Genomic DNA, 19,541 nt, shown 5'->3' on the forward strand with positions numbered 1-19,541 from the left:
GCAGGAGACATGAAATGAATATGGTCCTTTAGAAAGATTAATCTGACAAGCAGGACAAAGGATGGCTTGTAGGAAATGGGAGGTTGAAGACAGGCTAGTTATAGGTTTTTGCCATAGTCCATGCAAGGGAGTGATAAGAACTTGAATGAAGGCAGTGTTAGCAATCATGGAAAGAAAGCGTGAGATTGGGAGAGAAATTATTGTTTAAACATAAGGCAAGGATGGAGAAATAACAAGGAAAAGAAGTCATGGATTTGAAGCATAAGTGGCTGGGAGGTTCATGTCATCATTCAAAGAAATAAAGTCAGAAGCCAGTTTCAAAGGAAATTTAAGTAGGTCAATCAAAACCTGCTACATATGAGGAAGTATTAGGTGGCCCTCCAGATGGAAAGGTCAAGCTAAACTGGATAGAAGAGAAACCAAGGATAGATGTATTTGTATATTCATACCATGAAAGTTGCTAATATTTCTAAGGTAGAGTATTTATGCAGAGCAAAAGAGATGCCAACGATCAAACCTTGAGATAGTCCCATATTTATTGAGTAGATGGAACACGAGGTCAGAAAAGGAGGAAGTCAGTAGAGGGTAGCCATAAGAAAGTAACACAGATTTGTTAGATGACATCATTCACAAAAATATTCAGTGTGATTTACCCCTAAATCTACTAACTTGATGTCAAAAAGTAAATGTACTCCAGTGAGTAATTTTTCTTGTGAGATTCAAATACTCACTGAAGATTCACTGTGACTCCAATTTTAATATCTTTCTATACATCTCTGAATGACCAAGAGAGCTCATAACAGTTATTTCTTCCACAGAAACAAGGCAAAAAGGAAAAAAATTTTCACATACAGAATTGTAAATAGAAAAATAAATTTTCTGGTTTTCTTTAAGACCCTGGTTTCCAGTATAAAGAAATGTACCAGCTTCTTAGTCACGGGCCAATGGGTTGTTGTTACTGAAAAGGATGGGAAACAGGAATCTACTATTTTTGATGCTGTAATGATTTGTTCAGGACATCACGTATACCCCAATCTGCCAACTGATTCCTTTCCTGGTAAGTTTGAAAAATATATAATAATCTGGGGACTTTATATGCAAACCTCAAGAGTTAGAAACATATATTTCTATAGATATTATATAATGATTATTCTTAAAGTCCCAAAGATTTCAAAAGAAAAAAAATTAAGTTTAATGATAGGATAGATGTAGTAATAAATAGCTTCACAAGTCCTTATATTAAAATAATCAAGGACCTGCAAGCCAGAGATCAGACAAACACAAGTTCCTATTTTACAGACAGTAACTGAAATATAAGTTCTGACAGCACACGGGATCTCCGAGCACAGTTACATTCAAAAAAAGGAGTCCAACTGCCAAATGGCTTATGTTATTTATAGGAGACTCCTAAGTTTCTAATTTCATCTTCATCCACAATTTGCAAATAAACTTTAGAAATCTCAGTGATTTGTGTGTGGGTACACGCATGGGTGTGTGTATAGCAGCACGCTTCGTTACCATCCAAAAGTGGCAAACCTCAAATAAATACAACATATAGGTGCCTTCCATGCCACAGGAACACAGTCTACTCAAAGATATTAGAGTTCCCATATCTAGGTATAATGTCTGTAGGCCAAGGCAAATTAAAGAGTGAAGGTTCAGAAGGAAAATAAGATTAAAATTCTTAATGTTAACAGGCAGTATATTTAATGTTTATGAGCATGGGATCAGAACACCTGGGTTCAACTTATTATTCCACTAGTTCCTTACCACTTAACTTGTCTCAATTTCCTCATCTTTTAAAATAGGGACAATAGCCTACCATGCAGGGATGTTATCAAGATCAAATGGCTAAAACACGTAAAGCATTTAGCAGAGGATCTAGCCCACAGAGTTAACTCAATAAATATTAACCATTATTATTATCGAAACATAAATTCTCATGCCTTAAGACTTTTTAAGACACTAAAAGTAAGTTTTAGGGGGCTTAATGTCAAAAAATGCTAAATGGATAAATACACTTCAACTGGGGAATTTTTTAATTAAAACCGATAATAGGTTTAAAAAGACACAAAGAAAACATCTTCATAATTTCTGAAAATCAATTCAAACCACTCACCATGTTCCACTTAGGCCTGGATCGGTTTCGAGGCAACTACCTCCATAGCTGGGATTATAAGAATCCAGAAGCCTTCAAGGGGAAGAGGGTCCTCGTGATCGGTCTGGGGAATTCGGGATCTGATATTGCTGTTGAGCTCAGCCGTCTGGCTACACAGGTACATGACATAAAGGTTTTGGGAAATAAACCTAAGGTAGGGCTGTGCTACTAAGTCAGCAGCCAAGGCACTAAGGATGGTACTTACATGTCACATCACAAGAGATCCACTTTTTGTATGTGGCCCTTTAAATCAAGGAGGACTTGAGACATCCTCCATGTGAAGCCAGGTAATGTGGCCCATGCTAGTAAGGAAGTACATTCCATTGAATCCAAAGATAAGTGCATGAGTGTGTGTATGTATAGGTGAGTGTGTATGTGTCTATTTCTTGTTTTCATTTTATATTCTGATCACCTCCAAATAGACTAGTTCCTGGTCAGACTTAATCTTTATTTATTTAACAGTATTAATTACAACCTATCATGCAAAAAGCACTGTGTTTACCACCCTGAAGTTCTGAAAGATATGCATGATTTGGTATTTACTAACATTAATTCAATCAACAGCAGGTGCTTAACAAATATTGGGCACTTACTATGCTTACTATGTGTCAGAACTATGAAAAACTAAAAATAAATGCATAAATAAGTTAAGCTAGTTCCTGACTTCAAGGAAGAGTCAATGGATGGAGATGAGGTTCGCAGGTACACACAGACTATTACCAAAGGAGGTAGTGAGTCTTCCAGTAGAATTAGGTGTGGCAATAGCAACACAGGGAAAAGAGAATCTAACTTAGCCTGGATAAGGTCAAGGAAGACTTCCCAGAGGACTCCAAGCTGAATCATGTATCACCGATAGACCCTAAAGAAACAACATATTTTTAAGAAAATAGGCTCTCAATAAATAAATTCTTAAAGGGATATAAATAAAACCTAAATTTTTTAAACTAAAAATTTCCTTCAGTTATCACAAAGTTAAAGTCTATTTTACAAAGATGGTAAAATAGATAAGCAGCCAGACTTGTCTCAGGGCTGAGGCGGTTGCCATGGTTTGGGTTGCTCAGGAGAAGTCCTTGGGGTATGTGTATAGGGAGAACTGGAAAAGACAACCAGGGACAGAGAACAGAATTAAATCCTTGACATCTTATCAGCCTAATTTCAGCTAGAGATTTAGCTACATTTTTCCCCCACCTAGCCCACTATCACCAGCCACAGCCACTGGGGCTCACTGGATCATCTGGTCCCTACCAGACTTGCCATGTTAGTCTATGAGTACGTGAAGGTTAAACCATCACAGTTGAACACAGAGCCCTATTGCTCTTAGAGGTATGGTTCTAATCCTTTCAACAACTACACACCAGCCCTCAGGGGTGGTGAGAGAGTCCTGTCTCTACTAGTTTAAATTTTAGACTTAAAAAAATTTTTTTTTTATTTTAAGTTCTGGGATACACGTACAGACCATGCATAGGTATGCATATGCCATGGTGGTTTGCTGTGCCTATCAATCCTTCATCCAGAGTTTAAGCCCCACATGCATTAGGTATTTGTCTTAATGCTCTCCCTCCCCTAGCCACCCACTCTCCCGACAGGCCCCGGTGTGTGTTGTTCCCCTCCCTGTGTCCATGTTTTCTCATTGTTCAACTCCCACTTATGAGTGAGAACATGCGGTGTTTGGTTTTCTGTTCCTGTGTTAGTTTGCTGAGGATGATGGTTTTTATAGCTTCATCTATGTGTCTGCAAAGGACATGAACTCATTCTTTTTTATGGTTGCTAATCAATTTATTTAGACCCACCTTTTAAAAGTGTTCCTACTTGGATATTGAGGAAAATGCATGGAAGTGCCCAAAGAAGTGTGTTGTGTTTGCTTATTTCTTACAGAGTGATACTGAAATCTGTGTTGCCTTTCCCCACCAGGTCATTATCAGTACCAGAAGTGGTTCCTGGGTCATGAGTCGGGTCTGGGATGATGGCTATCCTTGGGATATGGTGTACGTTACCCGCTTTGCATCCTTTCTCCAGAATGTCCTTCCTTCATTCGTCTCTGACTGGTTATATGTCCAGAAGATGAACACATGGTTTAAGCATGAGAACTATGGCCTGATACCTTTAAATGGGTACTTAAAAATAGAATTTTTTTTTCAAAAATGGGGGCACTCATTTAAGTGAATTTATTCTCTCTAGAACTTACTTTTGTTGTCTCATTGAGCCTAGTAACATTAAACTAAAGGTTTCACAGGTGACAGGATATACCCAGAGACCATGCATGGCTTGGAAACCTTATTGAAATTAGTCCAGTACAGAAAGGGTATAGAAAAACCTGAAATGGAGATAATGCTGGCAGATAAATCACCCTGCCATGCATGATTCATTTGTGGTAGCTACAAGCTAACACATAGAACTTTGAGGGCTGAACAAACTTAAATTGGTTTTTTGGAAGAATATCTTGTCCATGCTTATGGGTGAAAGGGGATATCAATAATAATACCTGCTTCTCAAGATGGTTGTGGTATTCAGTAATACAAAAATATAAAAATTGCTTTGTAAATGATAAAGCTTTAAAAAAATTGGTTCTTCTTAGTCTCAAATTTTTTAATGTGCTTCAAAGGAGCAAATAACAAAACAGTGTTAACCAACATGTCTCAGCAAGTAGGACATCTCAAAACAAAAGTGCACTTCTTCCACCCCGAAATGCTGACATTTTTGCAGAACCGTAAGGAGGCATGGAACACGTAAAGCAATGGAGAGTCACAGAACTAACACGGCCTGTAAGATTAGTCAGTTCATTTATTTACTTCTTTATAGAGACAAGGCCCAACACTTACTAATTAGGAAGGTTACTCCAGGCAGAAGAACCAGCATATCAATAGAAAAAAAGAATATTTAAGTTGATAAGAAAAGAAAGAACTGAGAAATTTTATCTCCTAGCCCATGCTAGCCAAAAGTTTCATTGTGTTTAGAGAAAGGTTAAGAAAAAGGAGGAACTGCAAATCAAAAGAACAAATGCCGGATTTAGGAGCTAAACTGTCAATCCAAAGCACTTATTCTACCAAGTCATGCAGACTGCTATAACTCTAAAAAAAAATGTTGATTTTGTGCATTTAACACTGGGGCCTGCTTGAGGGTAGAGGGTGGGAGGAAGGAGAAGATTAGAAAAAATACTTATCAGGTACTATGCTTACTACCCAGGCGACGAAATTATCTGTACACCAAACCCCTGTGACACAGTTTACTTATATAACAAACCATGGACCCCCAAACCTAAAATAAAAGTTTTTAAAAATTATGCTTAATATAAGTCCCATAGCTTGAGCTGGTTAAGATTTTTTTATCTTGTAAGAGTATCTATAAATTATATTTTGGCCTTTCCATTTTGACAATTAAAACATAGTTTTGGAGATTCATTCATTCTAAAAACTAAGCTTCCTTTTGGAAAGGATTCCAATTACCCAAAGTTTCTGGAGGGAGAAAGGGGGAGAAAAAACAGGTTTCATTGCGATCTATGTTTTGCTACCTTGTAAGGTAAAAGAAGAGGTTGCAGGATTAGATAGATAGAAAATGATATGGAAGTAGAGACACATTTCAGGATTTGCAAAGTTTGTGTCTGAGATACTTGCAGGAAATTCCAGAATCTCAAAGGAAACTTAAATCAAAATGAAATATATCGTCCCGAAAAATATTATTCCTAGAATTTTGGCAACTAAAATGCAATATCAACGTTGTTATACTTTTTTGTGGACACAGCTGATGAAAGAAAACCAAACATGGCAATAAAACTTCCCACCACTGCAAGTTTGACTTCCCCCATGTAAGCAAGACCTTAAAGTTATGATAATAGTGCACTTATAACAACAGTGCTTGCATGTACCAGGAACTGTTTTAAGTACTTTAAGGATAATTGGTCATTTAATTTTCACAACAACCTATGAGGAAGATTCCATCACCATCCCCAATTTTACACATAAAGAAACAAATACAGAAAAGTAACAACTAGTAAGAGATGGAGCTAGGTTATGAACCTGGGCCATTTGCTTCCAGAGTTGGCATTCTTAACCACTTTATGTCTGTAAATTAGTTTTATTCTCATTTAGGAAAGGAATTGCCATGAGAGAAGAGAGTTCAATAGCACTCATGCTGATGTTTAACTGCTCGATGTCATTTCAATGTTATGGGCTATTGCAGGTATGTCTTGGAAATGAGCTATTTACAGCAAGGATGTTTGCCTCTCATTTCTGTAGTTCCCTGAGAAAAGAGCCTGTGTTCAATGATGAGCTCCCGTCCCGCATCCTGTGTGGCCTTGTGTCCATCAAGCCCAGTGTGAAGGAGTTCACAGAAACCTCAGCTGTGTTTGAGGATGGGACCGTGTTTGAGGCTATCGACTCTGTCATCTTTGCAACAGGCTATGATTATTCCTACCCCTTCCTTGATGAGACCATCATAAAAAGCAGAAACAACGAGGTCACCTTGTTTAAAGGCATCTTTCCCCCACTAATGGAGAAGCCAACCTTAGCTGTGATTGTCTTGGTTCAGTCCCTTGGAGCTGCCATCCCCACAGCAGACCTGCAAGCCCGCTGGGCTGCTAAAGTATTTGTAAGTAGGCGGGCCATTCTATCTTTCATTCATTTTATCAATGAACATTTATTGAACATGTGCTATATGCAAAGCACTGTGCTAGGGATACAAAGAGAACAAGACAATCATGTTCCTTGACCTCTCAGAGCTTAAAACGGGTTGTGGAGGATGCCATAATAGGGAAATTTGGGGGGTTCTAGCGAGAGGAGTTGGACAGTGAGTTATTTTACACAGAGCAAACAGCATGCAGGAAGTCATAAAGGTGAGGAAAAGCATGAAATGTGTAAGGACCCAGAAACATTTTGGTGGGAAGGGAATATAAAGCAGAGGCAGGGAGTGGCAAGAAATACAGGTATGTAAGTCATGTTAAAGAGCTTAAACTTCTCATAGGGATTTAGAAGGACTTTGCAAGATTTTAAGCAAGAAAAAACTAGCAGAGGATAACTGCAATGTCAGGCTACATTATGAAGGTTGGAAGGGCCCTGGTGAGTGTTGGAGGTATGCCAGAAACCTCACTGGTGTCAACTTCTGTCAGAATAACAAAGTCAGGCCACTCTGATTCTCGTGACAATCTTCTTCTTCCCTCCCTCTACTCTAGACCTCATGGTCTCCAAGGACTACAAGTAGGCTTATGTGAGGAAATCAAGAATATGAGGATGACATAGAGAAAGGCAATGTCTCAAATATATTGATTTAATTTACTCCAGTCATACTATTATTATCATTATTACTAAAAATGTTCTTTTACTCAAGTATTCTCCAAAATATTGAACAATATAGGTATAACTTACCCAACATAACTAATCTATAAAAACTTACACTATTGGTAATTAGTAAAACATAACAATCATGAAATATATATCTATTATCTAAAATTTTTGTAGATAAATTTCTATTTCACATATACCATGAAATATCATTATTTAAATAAACCCCATCATTAAATATTTTGTAAACGTGCTCCCTGCAAAATACTTCCATTGCCTTTTTCCTTTGAAAGGCACAACAATGCCAAGAGCCTGAGGTATTATGAGAAGACTGGATACAGTTCATAAACCTAGGACATTTTCATGAAGCAAATGGTATCATTTATTTATTCCACAAATATTTACTGAACACCTGCTATGTGTTAGACTCTAACCTGGCATTTAGGACACAACAACAAATGAAGCAGAACAAAAATCTGGCCTCGTACTTTCTAGCAGGGTGTCCAGCCAATATCAATCATAGGGTACTACCAGGCTGACATAAGAGCCTAACGATGACTGTGAAGTGTTCATGCATTGCAAATTTTAGAGCAACTTTCATCCATTGTTACAAAGGCAAATAAGTTACCATCATCAGTTAAAAGAGGTTGCATTGATGTAGTGAAATTTGCAAAAAGCTAAAAAGTGTCTACTGCCCCTTAAAACACTTTAAATAGCTGCAGAAGATCTTTAAAATCCTATGCTTCCTTCCATTTTCTCATTTTAAAATGCCAGAAACCTTAAAGGGAACTGTTTTACCAGATTCTTTCTTCAGAGAAGTTTTAGGAAGAAGATATAGAAAAAAAAAAAAAGGAAGAAATTATTAAGCTATTATATGCATGAAGTGTACTGAGCACATGTGTTGAGGATTAGGTCCTCCATAATGTTACAGAAATAAGAGACTGAGTGACTTGAAGCTACGACTGTCTCTACTGTCCCTATCTCACTACAGGCCAGCTTTGCCATTCCCAAAGAAGGTCCATTAACTTTTCAGGTCTTTGTTTCTATGAACTGGTATTTTGCTAAAAATATCAAAGACAGCTCCTCTTGATACAAAAATTTTCAGGAATACAGTTCATAAAAACCAAATGAATTCCATCATATGTCATTATGCATTTCTGATGTCTTTGTGTTTTTCAATATTTTTCTCTTCATTTCTTTTCTAGACTCATGTACCCTGCCAACTATGAATGAAATGATGGATGACATTGATGAGAAAATGGGGGAAAAACTCAAGTGGTAAGCAATTGTACTTGCTAATAGAGCAAGTCCTAAAATGTGCCTTTATATGCAGAAAAACATTTATATGCTCTAAATATTGTCATTAGAGTTTACATTTTTCGAACACGTGCAATAATCAAACAATATTTAGAGAGTAAACAGTCATTACACTTCTTTTGTGTAACTCAAGAATAGAGGTTTTCTATCAGTGATAATTTTGCCCTCCAGAGGACATATGGCAAAATCTGGAGACACTTTTGGTCATTGTGAGTGGAGAGGGCATGCTACCAGCATCTTATGGGTAGATAACAGGGATTCTGCTAACCATCCAGCAATGCAGAGCACAGTCCACCAAAACAAATAATTATCTGGCTCAAAATGTCAATAGTGCTGAGGTTAAGAAACGACTCTATAAATGACTACAGTTGACCTTTGAACAACACAGATTTGAATTATATGGGTCCACTTATACATGAATTTTTTTCAATTAACATATGGCAGGCTGGGCACGGTGGCTCGTGCCTGTAATCCCAACACTTTGGGAGGCTAAGGCAGGCAGATTCCCTGAGGTCAGGAGTTCGAGACCAGTCTGGCCAACATGGTAAAACCCTGTCTCTACTAAAAATACAAAAAAAATTAGCTGGGCACGGTGGCGTGCGTCTATAATCCCAGCTACTCAGGAGGCTGAGGCAGGGGAATTACTTGAATCAGGGAGGTGGAGGTTGCAGTGAGCCGAGATCGCACCACTGCACTCTAGCCTAGGTGACAGAGTGAGACTCCATCTCGAAAAAAAAAAAAATGCAATTTTTTGGAGATTTGCAGCAATTTAAAAACCTCAAAGATGAATTGTGTAGCCTAGAAATATTGAATAAATTAAGAAAAAGATGGCATGTATAAAATATATGTAGATACTAGTCTGTTTCATCATTTACTACCATGAAATATACACAAATCTATTGTTAAAAAATTAAAATTTATCAAAACTTAATGCATACAAACTCTAACAGACTATACATGGCACCATTCATAGCCAAGAGAAATGTAAACAAACAAAGATGCAATATTGTCATAATTGCATAAAATTAATGGTAGTACATGATGTACTAGTATAATAATTTTGTAGCCACCTCCTGTTGGTATTGCAGTGAGCTCAAGTGTTTTGAATATCTACTTAAAATTCTGTGTGACATTAATTATTTTCACCTGAGCAGCTCATAGCTCCAGTAAATTCTGCATCACAGTAAAAAGTGATCTCTCAAGGTTCTCACATATTTTTATCACATTTAGTGCAATACCTTAAGCCTTTAATAACACCATGGGCTCCATATGAAGTGTCATTAATGACGTTGGAAGTGCTCCCAAGAAGCAGAGAAAAGTTATGACATTATAAGAAAAAAATTGAGTTGCTTAATATATACTATACATTGAGTTCTGCAGCTATAGTTACCCACCATTTCAAGATAAATGAATCTAGTGCAGCTATGCCAGCAGTCATGACATCTTGCACTTTTTGTAAAATATATTTTTATTTTGTATTGAAAATGCGGCTTTTTATGTGGGTTCAGGATTGCTATAAGAAAGTATACATATAGATTCTAATATAATTTGAGAAAAAGTGAAGTCATTATATGACAAAGCAAAAGGAAGGTGAAGGATCTAAAGCTGGAAAATTTAATGCCAGCAAAGGATGATTTGATTATATTAGAAAGAGCTTTGGCTTAAAAAATGTCAAGATAACAGGAGACGTGCTTGCTAACAACCAAGAAGGAGGAGATGAATTCCCAGATGCCATTATGAAAATCATTGAGGAGGAAGGATATCTGCCTGAACAGATTTTTAATGCAGACAAAAGTGCCCTATTCTGGAAAAAAAAAAAAAAGCAAGTCACAAAGGCCATTTATTAATAAGGAGGAGAAGTGAGCACCAGGATTAGGGAGGGAAATAATAAGCTAACTACTGTTTTGTGCAAATGCAGTCAGATTTATGATCAGGACAACCCCTATCTATGAAGCTACCCCCTCAAGCCTTGAAGGGAAAAGATGAATATCAGCTTCCTCTCTTTTGGTTATACAAGACCCTTTTTCTGGATTAGCTCTGTCAATGCTTTGTCCCTGAAGTCAGAAAGTCCTTGCCAATAAGAGACTGCCTTTTAAAGTTTTTTTTTGATATAGACAATGCCCCTGACCACCCAGAACCCCATGCGTTCAACATCGAAGGCATCTAAGTGGTCTAATTTCCCCCAAACACAACATTCTAATTCAGCCTTTATATCAGGGAGTCATATGGATCTTTAAGGCTCATCACATACCGTACTCTATGGAAAATATTGTCAATGCTGTGGAAGATAACCCCAATAGAGAGAACATCATGAAAGTCTGGAAGGATTATACCACCGAAGATGTCCTAATTATTACAGAAAAAGCCATGAAAGCCATCAATCCTAAAACAACATATTTATCCTGGAGAAAACTATGTCCAGATGTTATATATGACTTCAGAGGATTTACAACAGAGCCAATCTTGAAAAAGATTGTGGATATGGCAAAATAAAAAGGCGAGGATGAAGGGTTTCAAGATATGGATCATGGAGAAATTCAAGAGCTAATAGACACCACTAATAGACACTTTTAATTCCACACTAGAGGAACTAAAAGATGACTTGATGGAGATGAGTGCTTCCAAAGCAGTGCCATATGAGAAAGAAGATATAGAAAAAGCCATGCCAGAAATAAATTGACATTAGATAATCTGGCAGACGGGTTCCAGTTATTCAAGACTGCTTTTGACTTCTTTTATAACATAGACCCTTCTATGATACAGGCACTGAAACTAAAGCAAATGATAGAGGAAGGATTACTACTATATAGAAAATCTTTATAGAAATAAAAAAGCAAAAGTCAGACGGAAATTATAATGTATTTCCATAATTACACCAAAGTGTCTGCCTCTCCTGCCCCCAATTCTACCTCCTTCATCTCTTCCACTTCTGCCACCCCTAAAACAGCAAGACCAACCCCTTCTGTTTCTCCTCCTCCTCCTCCTCAGCCTACTCAACATAAAGATGATGAGGATGAAGATATTTATAAGTCACTTCCACTTAATGAATAGTAAACATATTTTTTCTTCCTCATAATTTTCTTAATAACATTTTCTTTTGTCCAGCTTACTTTATTGTAAGAATAGCATTTAATACATATGATATATAAAATATGTGTTAATCAACTGTTTGTGTTATTGGTAAGGCTTCCAGTCAACAGTAGGTTAATAAGAGTTAAGCATTTGGGGAGTCAAAAGTTACACATGGATTTTTGACTGCAAGAGGACTCAATGCCCCTAACCCCTGAGTTCTTCCAAAGTCAACTGAATATAGGGAGTTTCTTTACTTTTTCAAACATTTAACATGGCGTTGATATATCAACCTAAAGGAAAACACGGAGACAAATTTAATATAAAAAGAACTGATTTGGGCCAAGTTTGAGGACTGCAACCCAGGAGCACAGTCAAATTGCCCTGAATATACACTCCATTAGCAGCAGTTACAAGTAGGTTTTTAAAGGAAAAACAAGAGTCAACTTCTAAGTTGTTTACCAAGAACTTACATTAAAATTATATAAGCTATTGATTGGCTATACACTGTTCTTTGTATCACAAATTCCAGGAACATGAAGATGATGGGTGAGACAGCTAGTTAGGAATCAAAATGCCTTTTAACAATTGCCCCCAGACATTGGTAGAGGGCAGCATGACAAGTCCCATACGCCTGGCTATCTGAGCTTGATAAATTTTGCATACCCCACATAGCGCAGACTACTCTGAGCTATTTTTCTTCTCTCACATTGAATGCCACAATGTAGTCACCCACTCAGGGCCTAGAGAAGAAAAGAAATGGAATCCTCAGATTCAACAAAACCTCCTCTGCTCAACTTCATCCAGTTCACAGAACACATCTCAGAGCTGGGCACTTTTATGTGCTAACAATTCATGCAGTTTGATACCTTTTCCTTTAGAGCCCAGTAGGAATAAAGATGAGGAAACAGGTTAAAATGTTCATCTTATTGCTTAAATGATAAGCTGCTCTTCAGAGTTTCAAAAAGCAAATTAGGCCACGTTCCAACTAAAAGAACTATAGAGGCAGAAAGGGGGTGATCTCTTTTCTGTCATAAAAGGTAATGGCCAACACCCCTATAACAAAAGACAGGTTACAAGAGAAAAACATAACAGATTTATTATGTGCACATGTGTGCATAAGAGCCTTAGAAAACATGAACTCAAAGGAGGGCCAGTTCGTTCATGTTTAAATATTCTCTTCACTGGGGATAGGGGAGATGGAAGTGTAAAAGTAAATGATTTTTCAGAGGAAATTAATGAGTCCAAAGAACAGCAGCCCAGACCAAGTTTCTCTGTGCTTTGGGGGAGGTGTAATCACCCAACAGATTCATCTTGCTCACTGCCCAGAAAAGCTGATGCACTGAGAACAGCAGGTTTTTCCAATAGGGAGAGTTTAATAAACACACAGCTGTCAGAGGCATTTGAACCAGAGTGACTCCATCTTGAATAGGGGTTGGGTAAAATGAGGCTGAGACCCCTAGGCTGCATTCCCAGGAGGTTAGGCATTCTTAGACACAGGACGAGATAGGAGGGCAGCACAAGATTCAGGTCACAAAGACCTTGCTGATAAAACATGATTCAGTAATGAAGCTGGCCAAAACCCACCAAAACCAAGATGATGAAAAAAGTGACCTCTGGTCATCCTCACTACTTATTATATGCTGATTCTAATGAATTAGCATGCTAGAAGACACTCCCACCAGCACCATGACAGTTTACAAATGCCATGGCGATATCAGGAAGTTACCCTATCTAGTCTAAAAAGTGGAGGAACCCTCAATTCTGGGAACTGCCCATTTCTTTCCTGGAAAACTCATGAATAATCCACCCCTTGTTTAAAATGTAATCAAGAAGTAACTATAAGCATACTCAGTTGAGCAGCCCATGCCACTGTTCTGCCTATGAAGTAGCCATTCTTTTATTTCTTTACTTTCTTAATAAACTTGCTTTGACTTTACGGACTGGCCCTGAATTCCTTCTCGTGAGAGGTCCAAGAACCCTCTTTTGGGGTCTGGCCAGCTAAACAGAAGGACAGGAGTTTATTACTACTCAAATCAGCCTCCATGAAAATTCAGAGGCTAGGTTTTTTTAAGGATAGCTTGGTAGTCTGGGGCTAGGGAATGGGGAATGTTGATTGGTTGGATCAGGGATGAAACCACAAGGAGTCAAAGCTTGTCTTCTGGTCTTCCTGGGAGGAGACCACATGACAAGATGAACCAGTCCGGGTAGTGCCAGCTGGCCCATCAGAATGCAGGGTCTGAAAAATATCTTGAGCACCAATCTTAGGTTGTACAATGGTGATGTTATCCACAGGAGCAACTGGAGACTTCTGACTGCATGACTCCTGAGCCCTAATTTCTTACCTTGTGGCTAATTTGTTAGTTCTACAAGAGCAGTCTGACCCCCAAGCAAGGAGGGGGTTTGTTTCTGGAAAGGGCTGTTACCATCTTTGTTTCAAAGTTAAACTATAAACTAAATTTCTCCCATGGTTAGCTTGGCCTATGCTCAGGAATGAATAACGGAAACTTGGAGATTAGAAGAAAGATGGAGTGATTACATTTTTTTCACAGTCATGATATTTTTAAAGGTGATTTCAGAGGTAACATCACAGGATATAGGAGACTGAAGGGAGGAAAGCATGTCAAACAAAGGCTGTCCTGTTCTGCAGATGAAACCTCACAGAGAGCAGCTCTCAGAGTCAGTAGCCTATGATGAAAGTTTCTCTGTCAGACATTCAGCGGTGCCTGACTCTCAGTCTCTCTCTCCTGCGAGTTAATATTTCCTCGAGTGGGCAAGGGAGGCCTCCGAGAAACCTAGTTTCCATCTTCTGTTTACTTCCCTTTATTTTCCCCACAGATAAAAATCTCCTTCACAAAGGCAGCTTTTCAGGGCTATTTCTGTCTGCAGGCCCTCTGAATGGCCATCTCAAAATCTTTCGAGGAAGTATATATTTTGCAGTAAAATATTTTTTGTTTTCTTTAGTATGAAACAATGTATATTATTAGATTATAGAAGCATTAAAACCATCCATGATCCCACTTTTAAACAAACTAATCTGAAAGTCTAACATTGGGGCAGATTCTAAGCAATGTATTATAAAGAATAATGTGTTAATGAGTAAACTAAGTTAATTGGTCTCCTTAAACCAGAGGGTCAGTTTACTCCACACCACATGGCCAAAGGCAAAAGTCCAACATTACATCAAACTCAGATAGAGATTAGGAAGGAGGAGAAAAGCAGCTCGCTTAGCCAAAGAAAAAGCAATAAATTCAATTTTGTAGAAAAGGGGGGCATAAATGGAATTGCCATTTAAAATATTATTTTTCTGAAAGAAAACATAAGAAATTAATGGTCTTAATTGCAACTGTAACACTTATTGCAGTATGTTCTCTTCTTTCCTCAGGTTTGGCCAGAGCCAGACTTTGCAGACAGATTACATCACATATATGGATGAGCTGGGCTCTTTCATAGGGGCCAAGCCTAACATACCATGGCTCTTCCTGACAGATCCCCGCCTGGCCCTGGAGGTGTACTTTGGCCCTTGCAGCCCATATCAGTTTCGACTGATGGGACCAGGGAAGTGGGATGGGGCCAGAAATGCCATCCTGACCCAATGGAACCGGACAGTGAAGCCAACCAGGACAACAGTTGTCAGTGAAGCTCAGCGACCCCACCCCTTTTACAATTTGCTTAAAATGCTTTCATTCCCATTACTCCTTCTGGCTGCTACACTTACATTTTATTAATGAGAAAGTCTTTGAGGTCTCAAAGTTCAGAGTAGAAGTGTAATCACACAATACAACACACACACACAATCACAACATAGTTCCTCTCTCCTTTCCTGAAGATATGAAAATCAGTCTTGGCCCATTTGAATTAAAGTATAAGTAAAATGGAAAATACTCAGCCGCTCTCTCTGTTGGGAATCTGTTCTCTAAAAGGCTTTTCACATGCTGAATTGGCAAATTTGGGGATGCTTAAGACAAGACAGGAAGTTGAATATGCATGAGCATGGATTTTCAGGCTGAACAAAGTTTAATAAAATGTAAAGGCATTTTATTTTGTCCATTATAGTATATCAACCAAATGTATTTTTCATATTAACTGAAGTTCTTGACATTAAATCAACATAGAGAGTTAAGTTCATACCAAGACAACAACAAAGATAAAATGAACACATTGCTTAAAAGATACATACTGCCAAAGCTCTCCCAAGAAGAAACATATAACCTGAATAGACCTAAATCTATTAAAGTACTTGAATTTGTAGTTTAAAAACTCTTCCACAAAGAACAACAGGCCAAGATGGCTTCACTGGTTAATTCTGTCAAACATTTAAGAAGGCAGGAGACCAATTATACACAAAATTTTCCAGAAGATTAAAGAGGACAGAATAAACCTCAGCTCATTGTACGAGGTCATCAAAGCCCTGACACCTAAACAAGACAAACACAATCTAAAAATGTAAAATATAGATCAATATCCTTCATGAAGATATATGCAAAAATTCTTAACAAATGTTAATATAATCCAACAGTATATAAAATAAATCACATAACCAAGTAAGAATTATTCTGGGAAAGCAATGTTGGTTTAATAGTCAATGTAATTCACCACATTTGTAAACTAAAAATAAAAAACCATATGATCATCTCAATAGATGCATAAAAAGCATCTGACAAAAGCCAACGTCCATTCCTGAAGAAAATAACAAAGTGATAGAAGGAAACTTCAACATGAAAAAGAGCATCTATGATAAACCTACAACTAACATCATACTCAATGGTGAAAAACTAACTGCAGTATTTCTAAGATCAGGAATAATATAAAGGTCTTGGTTCTCACCACTTCTAGTCAGCATCCTACTGGGGTTTCTAGCCAGTGCAATAAAGAAAAAAAAAGAGAAAAGATATCAGAAGTGGAATGGAAGTAGAACTTTCTTTATTCTTAGACAACATGATTGTCTATGCAGAAATTTTGAACTGTACACAAAAATTACTAGAATAATTGTATTTCTGTATACTAACAGTAAATGGAAAAATAGAAAATTGTAAACTATTATTTATAACATCCAAAAATATGAAATATTTAGGATAAGCCAGCATAAGAAAGGTAAAATCTATACACTGAAAGCTAGAAAACATAGCAGAGAGAAATTAAAGGTCAAAATAAATGGAGAGATACACTTATCTTGGGTTGGACCACCAATATTGTGGTGATGTCAATTATCCCCAAATTGATCCATAGTTTCAATGCAATACTCCTAACATACTTTTTTATAGAAGTTTATTCTAAAATTAATGAGGTATTTAAAGGACCTAGAATTGTTAAAAATAACTTTGAAAAGCCCGGGCACAATGGCTCACGCTGGTAACCCCGGTACTTTGGGAGGCTGAGGCAGGCGGATCACCTGAGGTCAGGAGTTCGAGACCAGCCTGGCCAACATGGAGAAACCGCATCTCTACTAAAAATACAAAATCAACCAGATGTGGTGGTACATTCCTGTAATCCCAGCTACTTGGAAGGCTGAGACAGGAGAATCGCTTGAAGTGGAGGTTGTGGTGAGCAGAGATAGTGCCATTGCACTCGAGCCTGGGAAACAACAGTGAAACTCTGTCTCAAACAGAAAACAAAAAAATCTGGAGCACTGATACTACCTGACTTCCGATTTCAAAATTTCTTATTTTATGAAGCTACAATAATCAAGTCAGTATGTTACGTTGTGAAGATAAACAATAGGCCAATAAAAAAGAATGGGATGTCTGGAAATAGAATCGCACGATATAGACAAAGGTGAAAATTCAGTGAAGACTGGAGAGTCTTTTCAACACATGGTGCTGGAATCATTGGATATCATGCGATAGGAAAAAAAACCTTCAGTCAATACTTCGCACTCTATATAAAAAGTAACTGGAAGAGTATTACAGAACTAAAACCCTAAAACATCCAGCAGAAAATGAAAATCTTTGAGTTAGGCAAAAATGTCTTACATACACTACTAAATGCACAATATTCATTTTAAAAACTGTGTAAATTGGATGTCGTCAAAATTAAGAACAATTCTAATATTCCCTTAGGAAAGAATATAGTAAGTACATTGATGCTTATGACATCCATATTATTTGTATCTAATAAAAGCAGGATGAACATTCTAACTCAATTTGTCTAATTGGAGAGATGGATAAGACATAGTAGAGGAAGTTCAGACTTGAAAAGAAAAATGTATACCAAACTATCTCAGTTAGTTTTTAGAATATATATAATTTATCCCAATCAAAATTGGCTCAAACCAGATGTGTCTCCAAAGTATTCTCATGTACATGTGTGTATGTGAACACACATGCTAGTGTTGTGTTGTGTTTAGTATGATGCTAGATTGTATAACAGAAAGAGTCTGTAAGAATTATAAGCTGATTTTCCAAATATCCTATGCAAATATCTCTGAGTCCTCTGTTCAATCTGGGGACTACCAATGAAGACTAATCTGGAATCTTGGAGAGAGACACTTGGGAAGAACAAGAAAAATAATATTTTGAGTGGGGGTCTCTGTTTCTGGAACATGTTTCAGGGTGTGAGAGTCTCGTTCCCTCCTCAGACCTGGTACTAGAGGGATGCTCTCCTCAATCAAGACTGTGGTGAAAGTGTGGCTAAGTGGACTGCTGAGCCCTTCAGACTTAGTTTATTTGGGCCAACTAGAAACTTTTTTGTAATTCAGACTTCTTGATATTTTATTCAATCATACGGATAATATTACTTTGCACTAAATTGAATTTGATGGAATGCTGCTTATAACCTCTGTGTATTTGGTCCTGTGTAGTAAGTAGACAGAAGTATGGTTCTTCCCATCGTCTTTACCAACTATGCAAAATAAAATGAGAACAAAGAGCCATTAAGGAGTGACAAAAGGCGAGGGAGAATGCCAACTCAAAGCTAACTCATGCACCTCATTCTTCTGATTGGGCAGCCTGCTCATCCGTGAAATCTATGTTTGTGTGTATATACAATCTGTGACTGAATCTAGTGTAAGGACTATGCCAGACAAACCCATTAATAAACTCACTAAATAAAACTCTTTTACCAGGTGATTCCCAAAGACAATTACAGCTTTTCAATCAGATTGATAGCAAATCTCACAGTTAAAAAACTACTGTTTTACATCATGAGATACAGAAGAAACCATATTTTTAATGTTTCACTTTGCCTCTAAAATCCTAGCATAAATTAACATATTTTTAAAATAGGGTTAATAAAAGTGGTTTATACCTGGAATCCCAGCATTTTAGGAGGCCCAGGCACAAAGATTGCTTAAGCACAGGAATTTGAGACCAGATTAAGCAACATAGCAAAACCCTGTCCTACAAAAAAAAAAAAAATTAACATTAAAAAATTAGCCAGGTTATATGATTCAGATGTGTGTCCCCTCCAAATCTCATGTTGAAATGTGATCCCCAGTGTTGGAAGTGGGGCCTTGTGGGAAGTGATTCTCTCATAAACGGCTTGGTGCCCTCCCCAGGGTAATGAGTGAGTTCTCATTCTATTAGTTCACATGAGAGCTATTATAGTTGTTTAAAAGAGACTGGTACCTCCTCTCCTCTCTCTTGCTCCAATTCTAGTGCTCCCTTTCACACCGTGTGACATGCCTGCTACCCCTTCACCTTCTGCCATGATTGTAAGAATCTTGAGGCCTCACCAGAAGCAGATGTGGGTGCCATGCTTCTTGTACTGTCTGCAGAATGATGAAC

The 19,541-nt window shown here is 37.6% G+C and overlaps 1 protein-coding gene across 2 annotated transcripts in view; it reads left to right on the forward strand.

Moving 5' to 3' along the window:
- LOC706438 (putative dimethylaniline monooxygenase [N-oxide-forming] 6) overlaps positions 1-15,858 on the forward strand; it is a 43,419-nt gene extending 27,561 nt beyond the window's left edge. Inside the window, exons 3-8 of one of the 2 annotated variants that reach the window (XM_077999756.1) lie at positions 895-1,057; positions 2,134-2,276; positions 4,070-4,269; positions 6,391-6,746; positions 8,637-8,709; positions 15,203-15,858. In XM_077999756.1, coding sequence (XP_077855882.1) covers positions 895-1,057; positions 2,134-2,276; positions 4,070-4,269; positions 6,391-6,746; positions 8,637-8,709; positions 15,203-15,545 — 1,278 coding nt within the window. In that variant the 3' untranslated portion in view covers positions 15,546-15,858. The remainder of the gene's footprint in view (positions 1-894; positions 1,058-2,133; positions 2,277-4,069; positions 4,270-6,390; positions 6,747-8,636; positions 8,710-15,202) is intronic. The other variant, XM_077999767.1, reaches the window with a different exon arrangement.
- Positions 15,859-19,541: the final 3,683 nt, after the last annotated feature.

This window comes from Macaca mulatta, chromosome 1 (genome assembly GCF_049350105.2).
Source record: "Macaca mulatta isolate MMU2019108-1 chromosome 1, T2T-MMU8v2.0, whole genome shotgun sequence".
Classification (NCBI taxonomy): Eukaryota; Metazoa; Chordata; class Mammalia; order Primates; family Cercopithecidae; genus Macaca; species Macaca mulatta.